Genomic DNA, 15,641 nt, shown 5'->3' with positions numbered 1-15,641 from the left:
CAAACCCCCAAAAGCATGATTTTCAATGGAGTGGATCTTTAACAACTGTAATATTCTATCATATTTAAAAAGAAAACTGATGTGTATTTTTTTTTGTAACTGTTACAGACAAAAATTTTGTTTCTTCTTGAGCCTACAAATGGGGCTATCCACCAGTCAAACCAGAAATAGTGCCCCAATGAGGCTTGTATGTCAGGTAAAAACAAAAATCAAAAACATGTTTTTGACATGATGATTTTTATGAATGGAAAAATAGTTGAACAGACAAAGATGTCTCAACAACCGCGTGTCAATCCGTGACTGAAGTCTCCATTTCCCTGATGAGAAAATCCAAAGCCCACATGGGGATAGATGGTGAACGGGGCTGATTGAGAGAAATGGCCTTCCCCATCTGAACCTTTTAATGCACCTTCTCTGTTTGGTTCTTTGTTTAATTCAGTTTTCTCGTAAATTTACCAAATGCATCATTTCTGTTTCAATTTAACCTTTAAAAAAAAATCTATCTTCCTCGCTGTCTAGAAAAATAAGACTTTTTCAAACAATCACAGTAGAGATGATTCAGTAGCCTGAGCCTAAAAGGCAAAAAACAACAGGAAGCGCACTTTATTTTGACAGGGAGAGGCGGAAGAGCTTTCTAAAACGGTCGTAACTGGCACGGATTTTTTTTTTTTTTCCAGAGGCAGTGCGTCGAGCTCGCTGCTGTTTGTCTCGTAGGTTTGGCGTACTATCTCCAGCGTCGGTCGTGATTACAGGAGTCGCCTGGCGGTCACCGCATAGGCGTCTAACGGGTTAACTTGCGTATTATTTCAGCTGCTTTTCTTCGCCGGGAATGGACCCTGCGAGTCGGTACCAAGTGGTGAGTTTAAAGAACCGAGCTGGGACCGCGGCCTAGCCACAGGAAACAAGGCCCCGCGATTAAAACCCAGCAAGGGGTGTCTTTAAACAAACGTTGTATTTTATCTTAGCTATAAAAAAGAATAATAAACATGACTTAAATACATATTAGTATCATAAAAAGTTAACTTGATTGTATTTTCCCCTATAAGAACTGGCTTCCGCATCGGCTAGGCTAGCATCTAGCTTAGCTAGGTAGATGTCGGCGTTCAGTCTCTGTCACTTGTTTATAATCAGGTCATAACACGTTTAGTCTCAATTACTAGCTAAATAAACGCTATTATGATGCTACATACATCGAGTTTGTTTATCTGGAAAAATAAAATAAAAATCCAGTCTACTCTTTACTCATTTGTGAGCATTAAGACTTAATTTGCCATTATGGAAAACAGTCATCTGAATCTTTGTCATAATCAGCAGAGGTATTGTGAAACCAGTGGTGTTGCTAACTAAAAAGTCAACTCCCTGCTTCACGCAGAGTTCAGCGTAAAAGGGGGTGTGTGTCTGTTTCAAGGCTAGAAAAGCAAGGAGGGGGGAAAAAAAGTTGCAGCAACTGTCAGGATATCAGAAATAACATTGTTTTATTCTCCTCCCCGGGGCTGCGCCGGTTTTTGAAGGCATGGGTTCTGCAGCCCTCCCTGGGCCTGGGATATAGGCTTGTGGCTGTGTTGTGAATGTCTTATGTAAGCCCCCCCTGTGCATGGGGGAGCCTTGTGCTTTGTCCTTGATTTCCAGCCAGGCAGCAGCCGCTCATTTGCCCCGTGCTCCCAAAAGATTGGCGGATTCTCATTTGATCCAACTTCTGCGGGTCCCCCCCCCCCCCCCCCCCCCCCCGAAAGTTGTGCGGGAGGGGTGTGTGAAAACTGCACTTTTTTTTTTGGAGTTTCAGTTTTGCCACAAGGAAAGTAATGATTTGTGTTTACTGGGAAGCCTAAACAGAAAGAGTTCTGAGATTTGTTTACTTTCTGCGACCCAATAGCCCTCGGCCATTGTCTTGCAAGCTCAACCCGCTCAACCACCTCCACATGGCTTTTATGTTTAAATCACAAAATGTCAGAGATAGGAAGCATGCCATTTTTCAACTGGGAGTGGCTTCCATACTATTTTTAACAACTAGTTAATAAAAACACTAATATTCTAGGTTTTTCCCTTTAAAAAAATGCAGACACAGTTTGTGGGATCATTGGGGATATTTTTAGAGCATCTTCTTGGCTTTATTTCAGATTTCGGTCTGTAATTTCATAACGGTAAATCCATCTTCCTGTTACGTATTAATACGGGTTATAGAAACGCGTCATTGGCACTGCCCGCTTATAAACACAGCAGGCCGTTTCAGCCCTGTTCTTCTCTGTGTGGACGGGAACAACAAGCATTTCCTTCCTTTATTATTTAAGTCATTTCTCAACTTTAGAGAACATTTAGCCACTTTTGTTTTTTTTTGAAACAGTGATTTTGGATGTAAGAGATGGAAAGGCCGACATTAATTTATCCAAAAATTAAATGAATATATTAAAATCAAAACAAAAAATATTGTTATTTTTGGCTTTATAAATAAGTCTGTAAGTAGAATTTAGACCTAAATTGGATTATTGGGCATTTCAAAGACAAATGGGACCGCAGTTATTCCAAATAGAGCTGTTCTGTAAAGCTTTTATACAGCTGTGACTGTCAAAAACTGTAATTAGATAAAAAGACTAAATAAGAATTTAAACAGAAGTCCAATAATGTTCTTGAAAGCAGATTTTTGAGAAAATTCCCTTTTCTGCAAACCATAAAAATCCGATTGTGCAAGGCTCAGTTTGCTACACGACAACTAACTGATATGCTGCAGGTTTAAACAAACACCACAAATGTCACAACGATAAACACAGCAAGGTCGCTCAAGTGCAGCCTGTGCTGAAATTCTTAACCTTTCTGCTGCAATGTTGATAATAAATGTTTTACCTTTTTTAGGAGGAGTTGGTGGGGGCGGTCGCCTGCAGCAGCTTGGGCTATTTTTTTATAAAGAAAATCTGAAATAAACAGACAAGCACAGAAAGAAAATGGTTTTTAGTTTTTATCTGCTGTCAGCTTCACTTCCTCTTGCTTTATCTCAATTCTAATTTGAGTCGCGCAAAACTACAACTTCAGTTCAAAAACTGTCTTTGAGGCTGATAACTTTTGCTTTCCTTGCCATAAAAACATCTTGTTGGACTTGCGGATCCTGACTGTCATGTTTGGGGTCTCAAGTGTCGTTTCGTCTCCTTAGTTGCACAATGAGGACGATGGGTGTGAGGCCTCCACCAGTGAGGAGCAGCCATCCACATCCGCAGCCGCCCAGGCCTCCAGCACACCCGTGCAGGACCAGAACCAGGCTCAGTCCCCGGCTTTAGCAGCAGGAGCAGCAGCAGCCAGTTCTGTGGGGGAGGCAGAGATGCCACCCCCGCCTTATGCCTCCATCGACCTGGGAGCAGCTGCCGCAGCACCTGGTACTGCTGCCTCCTCCCTCCTGGTTTCTTTAAATGCTTCCCGACCGATTTTTTACCGATGAGTCACTCTAAGACTAACAGCACTCGTCACCAGCTGACTCTGCTCGCTGTCTTCTCTGTGAATTCAAAGCTCCTGCTTCTCCTTGTTTTCACAGAATCGTGTTTTCAAGGCGACTTTCCGGTGCCTCCACCCTACAGCGTTGCTACTTCCCTCCCCACGTATGATGAGGCAGAAAAGGCCAAAGCAGCAGCCATGGCTGCTTCTGCAGTGGAAGTGATGCCCAGGGTGAGAAGACACTCGCGTAAATTCACATCCACATATCTGTTTCATGTTGTTTTCTTGACACATACCGAAACAAGTGTAACAGAAAAATGTCAGAAATGGATTGTGTAGTCCATTTGGTTAGTGGTAAAGTACACATAATTTTATCTTTAAAAAAATGAGTCTGGGTTCTTTTGGGTTAAAAGAGAAACACTTCCTTAATGAATTCCACTTCTCCACCCTGTTCAGCAAATCAGCTGCTTTTACTTTTACCTGTAAAAGCTTTAAGTGGATCCACAGCTAATAAAAACGAATTCTTTATGAAATAGGAGTTATCTTCTCGGCTTATTTTCCAATCCGCGCCTTTCGCTCCTTGAGGGTGCCCCCCCTTTCATGGCGTAAGCCTGGAGCCGGCCTCGGCAGCATGTCTGCGTTTCGCCCATGAAAACAAACCACATCGATTGTAGAGGTAGGGATGCACAAAATATTTGTCAACCAAATATATTGGGCCAAATACTGGAAAAAAGTGGGAGAAAATAAGGCCCATCAGAGGCGTTTGACGCAATGTAAAATTGGTTAATAAATGTGCATTGATGATCTTGCGCCTTATTTAAAATCTTGTCAGTGTGGAGATGTTTTAAAGTGACTGACAGCGACAAATAGAACTGCTGGATCCAGTGAATGTTGAACTAAACGAACAAGAGGGGGTTTATCTGCTAAAACCTTTAACACATCTTGATTAAGTAAGGGTTAATGGCAGACGAAGTCTGCGTTATTACTTTTTAACGCACCCCATAGAAGCCTGAACCATTGCTTCCGCGAAGTGCTTTAAAAAGTGATAATGCACACTTCAAAGGCCATTAACCCGCTTATACCATGGTCACTAACAAAAGAAATATATATTTACCAGTTTTTAGTCCGTAATTCATGTTTCTTTCCCGATTTGGATCGCTTTTCTCACAAAAAGTGGACTATTTGTTGTTACTTGACCATGTAACAAAAAGTCTGCGTCACGCCGCACCATCGTTGCAGTCAAGATTCGGCGATATATATATGATGATGGTCCGGATGGGTTGAATAAAGCATCAGTTCAGAGAGAAAGTTCACCTCTTACTGCTTGTTTTTGTCAAAATAATGAAGCAAATGGTTGTTTAAAAGAAGCGGGCGCAGTGATACAAAACATTTAAGCTAGGTGACCGGAACGTCTTTTTTCACCGTGCGGTTATCAATGTGGTATATCACTTTTTAATGCACACCCAGCAGCCAATCGGAATCAAGTATTCACCCGGACCATGGTATAAAGCCAAATGAACATGAGAATGCTACAGCAGCTAAAAGGAAAGCTCGCAGCACTCAGTCTGTGGCACATGTATCTGAAAAGACAAAAAGTTGGTAAAGGAAAGCGCCATAGATAGATAAAGCACATGGCTTTAGATGACCAAGCGTTTATTTATTCTAGACTATTTATGCAAAATTAAAAAAGAAGGAATGAAACAAACAGAGAAAATCTCAACATCCACATTTTTCAGCCAAACATTTGAATTTTTTTTTTTGGCTTTGTCCATAAATTATACTTGTGGTGCATCCCTACCTAGAAGTGGAAGACATGTCCTCACTGACTTTTCTATAGTTTATATTGTGTCCAAACAGCGTTCGAAATCCTTAAATACATAATTAAGGAATCATCAGTGATTGGATGTTTTTAGTTTTACTTTGTAAATGTTGTTCTCATGTTTTAAATCCGTTTGTGTCCACAAAAGGACGACGACTTTCCTCCCAGGGACGATTTCAGTGATGCGGATCAGCTCCGAGTCGGGAATGATGGGATTTTCATGCTAGCTTTTTTTAGTAAGTCGCTCTTATCATCTATGAAAAAATTAACCATAAAGGTCAGACAATCACAAGATGTTTAAGAAGCAAACCCTTTTTTATGATGACTTGACTATAACAGGGGCTCATTTGAAGCATTAAGATGAAAAGTCTGGTAGAAATGTCAAAATAAGAGCCTTTCGACGAGGGTTTCCTGTGTCTGTGCTCCTGCAGTGGCCTTCCTCTTCAACTGGATTGGCTTCTGTCTGTCCTTCTGTCTGACCAACACCATCGCAGGACGCTACGGTGCCATCTGCGGCTTTGGCCTCTCCCTCATCAAGTGGATTCTCATTGTTCGGGTACAACCAGACACAAAAAGCTTTCAAGAGTCTCCCTATAGGTAGAAAAACCCGATCAGTGTTTTTGTCCTCTTGTTTTCAGTTTTCCGATTACTTCACTGGCTACTTCAACGGTCAGTACTGGCTCTGGTGGATCTTCCTGCTTCTCGGTGAGTTTTTAACATGCTTATCCTTCAGAAAATTCTGATCGGATGGGGTTTGACCTCTTCTCTCTCCGCAGGACTGTTGCTCTTCTTCAGAGGCTTTGTGAACTACTTAAAGGTTCGCAACATGACAGAGAACATGGCCACCTCTCACAGAACGCGCCTGTTCTTTCTTTACTGAAGGTAAGTGTGAAAAAACTCAACGGAGAGATGCTCCTGTTGGACGCCAGCACTAAACCCTCTCAAACGTTTTAAATGCTTCTTTTCCCTCAGGTTTGCACAGCATCAGCATTCCTTCTCAATGTGAACCCCCACCCTCCCCTCGAATGACCTGAGCTACGGACCTGAAAGCCAAGAGGAGGAGGAGGCAGGGCAGGAACCAAGGAGGCAAAAGTTGCGAGTTTTTTTGTTATTTGTTTTCCTTTCAAATCGAAGCTTGATCTTTCTTCGGTGCCGTTCAGACAAATGAATCGATGCAAATTAAGTAAATTTACCCCGGAAGCACAGAGAGGATCCTGCAGGAGCAGCCGAAACCCCGATGAGGAAACTTTCCCATGTTTTCCCATCATCCCTTAAAATGTTCCCTCTTCTCCAGAGATCACAGTTTTCTCCAGCTTCAAAACATCTAAGGTACCAGTTTCCTCTGTAACATTCAGGCTTTCAAAACGGGTCAACGGTTTTTGTACTTGAGGAACCCGAGCATGTGAGGGAGACCCCTGAGATGTGCACTGATGGCTTTACATATCACAGATCCCGATGCCTCAGTTTCAGGTGTTCCACTCCCCTTTTTTGACAGAGGAAGTCTCTTTGATCCACCTGGACGTTTTCCACCCGTTCAGGCTGCAAACGGAGTTGCTGAGTGCGGCTTTGGAATCAAAAGAAAAATAAAAAGAAAGCGAAAAACGTTCATCGCAAATTAAAAGATGCTTTTTTTGGGGATCTTTTTCAAGTGCAAAAAAAATAAATATATATATGTATATCAGGAAGCTATAGAGGAGCTAATCTGGATTTTGAGGCTGCTGGGATTGAACTGGATTTTTTTTTTAAAGAATAAAAACTCTTTGGAGTATGCAAGTCTTATGCAATTTACTTACAATAGTCCTGGATGTCTTGCAAAAACTGAGTAGTTTCATAGTTTTCTCAGCACCGGCGGAGGTCCGGCGTCACTTAAGGATGAGTTCATGCTCTCTCGATGTCTCAAGTTCTGGATTTTGATGAAGACGTTACGATTTTTTACTTTCTTTTTAGGTTTGACTAAATATGGAGCTCCAGAATACACACAGCTCAGTAAATACAGATCAGCTAGAATGATAAAAAACGTTTTTAAAAACATTACACTTCATTAATGAGCTTTTTATTAAACAAAAGTTGCCTCCACCATAAAAGCTCCTGGATTAAAAAAACAAAACAAATATTTGTAATCAATAACACATTGTTACATCGTAAATTTAGCATCTCGAAATTAAGGTTTACACATAGAGATTTTTAAAGATAATATCACATTTTTGTGTTTCGAACACATTTGAAAGTTGGAAAAACATTTCTTCTGTTGATTATAAATAAATGGATTCATTTGATATTTTCTATTTATTAGTATACACACATGGAGCTCCGTAGGTGATGCTGGGCGTGGCTCCGGTTATATTAAACCCACAGCGTCCGATGCGCATGTTGTGGTTTGTGGCGAGCTTGACGGCGATGAAGTCTGGCTTAAGTCCAGCGTAAATGGAGCCTGAGAAGTCTGTTGAGTTTTTAAAGGAGCCTGGCAGGACAAGTAAACTTTTTTTTTTTCCTTCATTCAAAAGTATGTATATAAAAGCTTATGCCAATTCCTAATACTTGCACTTTGAAGAACTTCTGTACAGTATGATTCATGTGGGGGTAGAAGAAGACGAAAGGTATCTTAGCCATCCAAGTTTTTTTATTTTAACTGGAACTCTTAATCAACCCAAATGGATAAAATCTGAGTTTTGCACTTTGTATTTCTTAAAACTATTGTATTGTTTTTTTGTGTCTTGTTTTGTTGCTTTTAACCTAAAACTGTGACTGTTTAAAGCTTTGCCAAACTTAAGTTTGTGTGTTTTTTGTTTGAAAGCCTTTTTCAGCAATACTAAGTCCTTTCCCACGAATGAAGCTGCGCTGCATGAACTTCCCACCTGAAGATGTAATCTGATGTTAGGATTATTCTAGTTCCAATACACTTTCGTCTTTGTACATAATTTTAGGTGGAGTGAAGCGGCAGCCAAACAATTTGTATTCTTTTTTGATGCAGTTGTACTCATTGACTGTGACTGGAATCAAAACTGTGCTTGCAAAAAAAAAGCCAATAAAGTTATAAAGCCTGCAATCATTTTTGTGCAACTTTTCTTTTTAATTTAGAAAGCGTTTATCGCGTGGGCTACGTTACATAAATAACCTGCAAAGTAGGATTACAGATGTTTCAAGGTTGTAAAACTCCTCACTGCACACTTTATACACTCTGAAAGACATTCTCTCACTTCTAAGTTCAGTCTTTTAAGATGAAAACAAAGATCTGATTGCGATCAAAGCTTTACCCGTAACTCTGGCGAGCTTGAAGACTGATGAGGCCAACAGCCAATCAGGACACAGAACACAATTCACAGTAAAAGACCCGAAAAGGCATTCAAAAAAATCTGTTAGGCAGCGAGACCGCGGAAGAAGAACCGCAGTAGAGTGAAGGACTACTACTTGACTATCTTGAAAGAAACACAAGGAATCTGGAAAACGTGTTCAGTACCCAGGTATTTATCTCTGAGTCATACTGGTTGACGTTTAGACTGAAGGATAGTTTTTATAGCCAAGTGAATTGAATCGCTCAAAATGAACCAATATTGACTATGAATCGTATCAACAAGCACAACTTGTGATTTTGTAGTGACGATAATTGACGGGTCTTGTGGGAGTTGTGGGGTACCATTCCCTTTGCCTTTGCCTGTGTTTTGTTGTCTGGCTGTTCTGCTCTGTTTTGCCCTTGGTTGTTTTATCCTGTTGTGTTGTTGATGATAATAAAGCCAGAGTTTGTCAAACTGCTTCTCTCAGCCTCTTCCATCGTAGTGCTGCTACAATATGAATTGAATTGTTAAAATGAATCATTACACCCTCAGTATGTGCGCTTATTTCTTGTAATTCTGTAAAAATACTGTTTGGAACTCGGTAGGTTGTTAATCTTCACCCAAGGGCCCTTTCCAACTGTGCATATTGTTATTCATCAATTTACTTCTGTTAATGTTTTTTTTTTTTAATCATTGCAAACTAAGGAAAAAAGAATCCTCTTGAATCTCTGTAAATGCAAAGTTCCTTCAAACTTTGTTTCCAGTTTTACTTACGTTTAATAGTCCTTCCTTTCTTTTTCTTTCAGTTTTTTTGAAAGTTTTTATTGCTGCTATCCAAACGAAAAAAATACATAAATAAAAATAAAAACTAACTTTCAAATTAAAAGCTCAGAAGAAAACTGTTCTTGGGTTTTCGGGGGTTAGATGAACTCTTGAAAAGAATTTACAGAAATCTCACATTATTCAACTGAGGGACTAGTAAATAAACTTCAGAAAACCTTCCAAAATTTGTAAAAAATTAACTTTATTTTTACCAAACACCACAGGGAGATGAACTGGATCCTCTGTCTCCCATCAGCGACTTTGGACTGTTTACTATTTGTTGACATGAATTAGTTAAGTATTAACCTGTTTATTAATCAGTAGTAGTAGTGTTGCTAATTAATCGCAAAGCGCGTTTAGAACCGACAAATTCATGGTAAAACTACGTTTATACCCCTAGGTGGAGCCAAAGATTTTCAAATATGTTTTTTTTTTTTGGCAAATTGTCATTCATTAATAAAAAGAACTTTAGGATATAGGATAGAAATAGCTGCTTTTAACCCTTGTGCTCTCTTAGATGACCCCACCCTTGCATTGACGTGTTCTCCCTACCATGACAAAGGTGGATAAAGGTGGAAAGATTTCATGTAATCCATGGACACCAGTGAAGATCACAAATCATTGAAGAAAAAAGGTTCAGCGCACTGTCTAGTGGGTCTAGATGACCCAACTCCCAATGTTAAAGTGCATAGGATAGCACAAGGGTTACATGATTCTAAATATATTTTGCCATCTTTTTTTACTTTTACTGTTCTCGAAGGTTGAATGTGATTTTAAAAAAAGACTTAATGTTGTAATAATTGTATTAAATGCCAGAAAATGATTTAAACTAGCTTTGATTTATTAATCTGAGATTTACTTGTGTCTTGATTACAGTTATGAGTAAGAAGAAATCGGCTTTGATGCAGGAATAAAGCACATTCATTTGTACCACAAGGGGGCGGTGTGATCCCACATGTAATCCCAGGTTCTCAGAACAAGCACAGAATGTTAGTCTGGACTGCAGCTCTAAGAAGTGATCTACACAAGCAACAGTAACAACTAACATAATATTTAAGTTTTGAGGAAATAAAAGTGATATCTTAGATGATTTCTCTTCAGTAAAAGTGTCTTGTATGTTGGAGTGTTGGAGGAGAGAGAGAGAAAAAAAAACCCTTTCCTACAGAGACTTTCCTACAGGCCAAGTCTAACGAACATCCTTTTGGTGACAGGAGGTTGCCAGATCACATCCGCCCGGGAGCTTTAAGGTTCTTGCAGCTACAAGTCGTCTCCCGCCTCCTAACAGATGGAGCTCAGGTGTCGTTCGTCTCTTCCTGTGTAATTTGCACCCAAGCATTTGATAGGGGCCACATTTGGTCTTTTATTGTTCTCCCTTAGTCATTCACTTCCTCTGTGCTTCACATGTCAACGTCTCCACTGTTCTTTGTCTCCGTTGTGCTTACAAAAACGATGATCCTATAAACCCTTCGACCTTTTTTAAACTTTATTTCTGTCCTTATGCACATTTGTGTTGTGAAATGGAAAAATTGCTTGAACTGTTGGAAGTCTTAAAAAGATCTTCTGTGACTGACTGGAGACAAAAACAATAAAATAAAAAGTCTGGATCAGAGCCCAATCCTCCGAGCAGTTATCCCTGCTCTACCTGCTGCTGCTGCTGGCAGAGCACCTGGATCAGGTGTGTTTTGACAATAAGAAGCTGCAAACGGAGGAGGGTTTGGAAGTAAAGCAAAACTGCGGCTCGGCCCTCGAGGCCTCCATCTGCATCGGGCCAGGTGGAACCCCCTTCCGAGCCCAGGCCGAACCCAAAGTAAACTCTGACACAGGCGGAGAAAAATGCAGAGAGCTGCGCTGACACTTCCTGTCGACAGCATATCTGCGGGCCTCAGCTGCCTCGCTGTTGCACGGGTTGAGGCTGCGTGGTGAAAAGTGCTTTGAGCTCGCCGTGTTCACCCAGCGGGTTCCCGGCACCCGTACGCTAGCCCGACGACCAGCTCAATTATTTAAGTGGGTCCTAGTTTCACACAATGCAGACAAACCGAAGAGTGGAAGTAAACCAGGGAGACAAACTGGTGTCCAGACAAAAAATCATAACCCATCAGAAAATGTCTTGTAGTATCAAACCGAATGGGAGAAAAATGATCTCAAACACCAAAATCAGCAGCAGCTGTTTTTCTTTGTCTTTTTCAAAACTGCTTTTATTTCGGAACCAAAAACCAATCAAAGCATTTGATTATATTGACAAAAGCGGAGTTTACCAAAAGCTGAAAAAGTTGCTGTTTAAGACAATCTGTTACTTTTACAGTTTTGGGACAAAAAAGTTACAATTATCTGTATGGGATTCCTTTCAGAATCGATCAGAAACTATGTAAAGATTCACTCCAAATCATCTTTTGATCTATTGTAAAAGTGTTCCCAGTGCTAATTTAATTAAGGTTGTGCCCAAATCAAAAAACCTGTGTCATTTTCTAGGACATAGTCTCTGCAGAGTGGCAGTTTTTTGTCAAAAATTTGCCATCTGAGTTGCGGGCGGGACGTTGGCACGGACTAAGTTGGCCCCCATTTCCTCTCACGTTTGCTGAGAGCTCTCTGTTTACATGCCCTCTCCCTAGTTTACAACCCATTATACCCCAAAGCTAACACTATCGGTGCAAGAACCGTGGATCCATCAGAAGGGGGTAGAGCAGTGATCTTGTGGTCTGCCCAGCATATTTTCTACATCAAACAGCATTTTTTCATCTGCTACTGATTCACAATGATGTGAATAAGGAAATGCTCAGGAATGCAATTTCAAGCTGAATTTTCTAAATACGTCCTCCATCATCAGATAAAGGCCACAAATACATATCAAGAACATATTTTTTTTATCAGAGTGGGTCTTGAAAGGACGGAAATGGAAATACTTTGTGGTGGTGGTGCTGATGGAAAGTACATTTTTGTGGTCTGATGGCGGATTCTGCTTATGACACCAACAGAAAGGAAAGTACTTGTTTAGATAAACTGTCAATTGGTGAATAATTGGTCAGATTAGTGCACATTATCAGAGTAGCAAACTATCTAAACCGCGAACAAACTTTTCACACACACGCCTGCTGCTTTGATCTCAAACACACACAGAAAGTTGTTTCATGACGTTTGGTCGGAGTTGTCACGCTACCAGAGCACCTCAGGTTCTAATAGATTTGCAGCTTTACTGTCTTTTAATGATCAAAACTCTTTACTGTGAGCAAAAAAGAAAGAAGAGGCGAGGATTGTGTGTGTTTATGTACAGTAGTGAATCCTTCACTGGCTCTCAACAGCAGTCGCCCACACAAAAGGGAAGCTTCTTAACCCTGTGGCAGTGACTGAGGAAGCAGGTAATCTCTTTGGCACAATGCAGAGGAGCTTTCAAGTGGGTACGAAACACTGTGTTGCGGAAAGCACAGAATAGCTGTGTGTTCTGCTCACATGCGCACACACGCCTCCTTCATTCAGGACTTCGAACAAACAGCTGGGCCTTGGGGCGTCTTTGGTAACCGCAGGAAGACAGGGTTTGGAACGGCTTCCAGGACACATGAACGTCTGTTATCAAATGTCAAACACGGAGCTGTGACATTTCACAAGACTGCGTGTGCACACAACATGCATATATGTGCTCTCCACTATGTCACATAGTGGAGATTTGACTTCGCCTTTCAAAGGGAACTTTGGATTCTTTTTGCATGAGATGATTGTTTAATAGGAGAATGAGGATGTCACTTTAAGCATATCTGATGCTGCATCCAGCAGTGGGGGTTATTTGATGAGTGAATCATGCTGATGTGTTTTATTCTGTCTGTGTGGCACAGGGCAATAAAAGATAACCTGTAGAATTTGCTAGAAATGATCCAAAAAGAGTCCGAAACTCGTTGGAGCTTTACTTTTTGTTATGATTAACTTCTAAAAAGTTGTACCCAACCTTACCATGGATCAAGCTTCGCTTTTGTTTTTGCGCAGGTACAAGGTAGTAAAAAGAAAAAACAGCTATTAAGATAACTTACAGATCAATTGTTTTTCAGTTTTGTTTTATTCGTTAACAAACTATGGAACAATATGAGGTTGGTACAGCTGTTTGTCAGAAGGGGTTTAAAATTGGAAAACAACTGTAAACTAGCATCAGCTGTCAAACTTGCGCTAACCTTGGACTAGCTTATGTTGGTACCACCCAGAAGGTCTCAAAACACTGAAAGGGCCTCTTATTATTCTTGCATCAGCTATAATACTTTTTTAAAGTGTTTTAGTGAGCAGTTATCAATTCAATTTTTGAAAATCCAAAAATTAATAGACATTCAATTTGTACAATATTGGGTAAAAGAGATATTGGATAGAAGACTGTTTGCTTGTCAAATTTGGTTCATGGTAATTTCAAATCTTTTGCATTAATTATTTTCTATCAGATGCGTCACATGCAATTACATTAAACATGTATATATTTACTTTTTGGTGTAGCTACTAGGTTGTACTTGTTCAGTTGTCCCATTTGGTGCACCAATAATTTACTCATGTGCCTAAAGTTAGTTAAGCTGCACATTTTCAACGCCCAATTCCTTGGACTGTAAAAACGTCAAACTAGCAGAAACGTGAAAACTATAGCTAACCGGTCCCCATGCAACACATTCATCTAAATTTGTTCTACTGAACGTCATATCCTTCTCGCTAAAAGACATCTCTTTAGCTTTTTGAAAGCCTCGTCTCTCCTCTATCTTGGATCCTTTGTTCCCATGCAACACGGTGACTCACACGTGCAAGAGCTTGTACAGAGTCAACGTTAGCAAATATTGACATTATCCTGTGAATGCCACCTGGTCTGTCAGTTGCAATTAATATACCAACAGCACAACTGAACAAATCAAAAATGAAGTTGAGATGCTCTTCTTGGCTTTTATTTTAAAACTACAGCATAGGCTCACATTCTTCTTGAATATTTAGGTGAAGAATGTAGATTTTTGTTTCAATGCGCTTTGTTTTCATGTCTCTCACTAACAAAAAAAATCTGCGGTGTCATTTTGTTAGTAGACACGTTAAATCTTTTCCATTGTACAATAATAGACTCTTAGGTTGCAATGGTCTTTAGTTTTTAAACCAACAATGGTAAAACTATAAAAAAAAAAACTGATGAGGGCTTTTTAAATCCTTAAAATGCTATAAACTTTTTTTTTCTACTTGATAAACTGAAGTTACTTTTAACTCCAGCAGCCCTGTAATCTAATTCTACCTCAGGGCTCTATCCGAGGACCACTTTTGTTCTTTTTAATATCACATTTGAATTGTAAAAATCATAGTTTTGTTTGTTAATAATGTAGATTTATTTGTTCAAAAACCATTTTGATTTCATCTTAAGATTGGATCTTAGATTTTATTTAAAACAAAAAGTTAATATAACCCTATTTTCCGCAATATGAGTCACACTAAAAAAGCAAACAAAGTTGGGTGTTATTGTATATGCTAACAAGGCTAAAGTGTCAGGCTGTGTTTTGTTTTTGTGGTTACTAACAATTTTACTAACAAGTAAAATTTGCTTTAGCTGTATCAGTCTGGTTTTTCTGTCTTTCAAACAAAGTTGGGAGTTACGGGTATTGTGAACATGCTAATATGTCACAAACACAAATTTGATTTACAGTGAGCGCAAAAATCTGATGGACTGATAGACTCATCTTACAGTGTGGTGCACCTTATGTATAACATAATTCAAAAATAGACCATTGACGGTGTGCCTTATAGTGCGAAAAATATGTTAATGGTCAAACTACCAGCTAAAATCATCATGTTCATATACACTTAAAGCTTAATTCTTTGGATGTTCCCATGATCCAAAACTGTATCACTACATCTAGACACTACATCTTTGTCACAAGCACGATGATGTCTGGGAGATTACAAAATTGAGACCAGTTTGAGATGACAGGCCTGTAAGAACAATGTTGTGTTTACAGTGGCAGTGGGGGTGCTGTAACAGGGACTAGAATGTGTAGCTTAACTGCTGAAAAACTTGGATGCTGAGAATTATGAACATCTTCTGAAACCATAGGGCCTGGTGTGTTGACTAGGGGTGTTAGAAAAAAATCGATTCGGCAATATATCGCGATAGTTCATTTGACGATATTTTTTTAATTATTTCTGAGCGTCCTTTAGTGTCTGACTCTTCTTTTTCACTTCAACCTCCAACAACTAGTTGACAGCAGAGCACACTCTTTGAGCAGCTCTACAGCTTTTATCGTTGTTATAAGACATGAACTACTTAGTGTTGTGCTTTTTAGCAGGCTCAGATAAGAACGAGTGAAGCACTGCAGCTGCAC

General features: G+C 39.8%; 1 protein-coding gene and 1 long non-coding RNA gene across 2 annotated transcripts in view; one reads left to right on the top strand and one right to left on the bottom strand.

Annotated features, from left to right (window-relative positions):
• The window catches only part of LOC144984175 (uncharacterized), a 421,174-nt gene that overhangs the window by 10,701 nt on the left and 394,832 nt on the right, over positions 1 to 15,641 (bottom strand). The window contains exon 6 of the long non-coding RNA XR_013647866.1: positions 2,839 to 2,906. This is a non-coding gene — a long non-coding RNA (uncharacterized LOC144984175). The remainder of the gene's footprint in view (positions 1 to 2,838; positions 2,907 to 15,641) is intronic.
• Positions 651 to 8,282, top strand: ndfip2 (Nedd4 family interacting protein 2). The gene is made up of 8 exons (XM_004066583.5): positions 651 to 856; positions 3,143 to 3,362; positions 3,518 to 3,648; positions 5,385 to 5,472; positions 5,668 to 5,792; positions 5,875 to 5,941; positions 6,013 to 6,118; positions 6,209 to 8,282. The coding sequence occupies exons 1-7, from the start codon at positions 830 to 832 to the stop codon at positions 6,114 to 6,116; spliced, it is 762 nt and encodes a 253-aa protein (XP_004066631.1). The 5' UTR covers positions 651 to 829; the 3' UTR covers positions 6,117 to 6,118; positions 6,209 to 8,282.

The sequence above is a fragment of the Oryzias latipes genome, chromosome 2 (genome assembly GCF_053564925.1).
Source record: "Oryzias latipes strain Hd-rR chromosome 2, Olatipes_Hd-rR_3.1".
NCBI lineage: Eukaryota > Metazoa > Chordata > Actinopteri > Beloniformes > Adrianichthyidae > Oryzias > Oryzias latipes.
The sequence above is the reverse complement of the archived record's forward strand: the minus strand, read 5'-3'. Positions and strand labels throughout refer to the sequence as shown.

Coding starts and splice junctions, on each gene's coding strand:
- ndfip2 (XM_004066583.5), top strand. CDS start 830: ATGGACCCTGCGAGTCGGTACCAAGTG. Junction 5,473..5,667: donor TTTCATGCTAGCTTTTTTTA/GTAAGTCGCTCT, acceptor GTGCTCCTGCAG/TGGCCTTCCTCTTCAACTGG. Junction 5,942..6,012: donor GTGGATCTTCCTGCTTCTCG/GTGAGTTTTTAA, acceptor CTCTCTCCGCAG/GACTGTTGCTCTTCTTCAGA.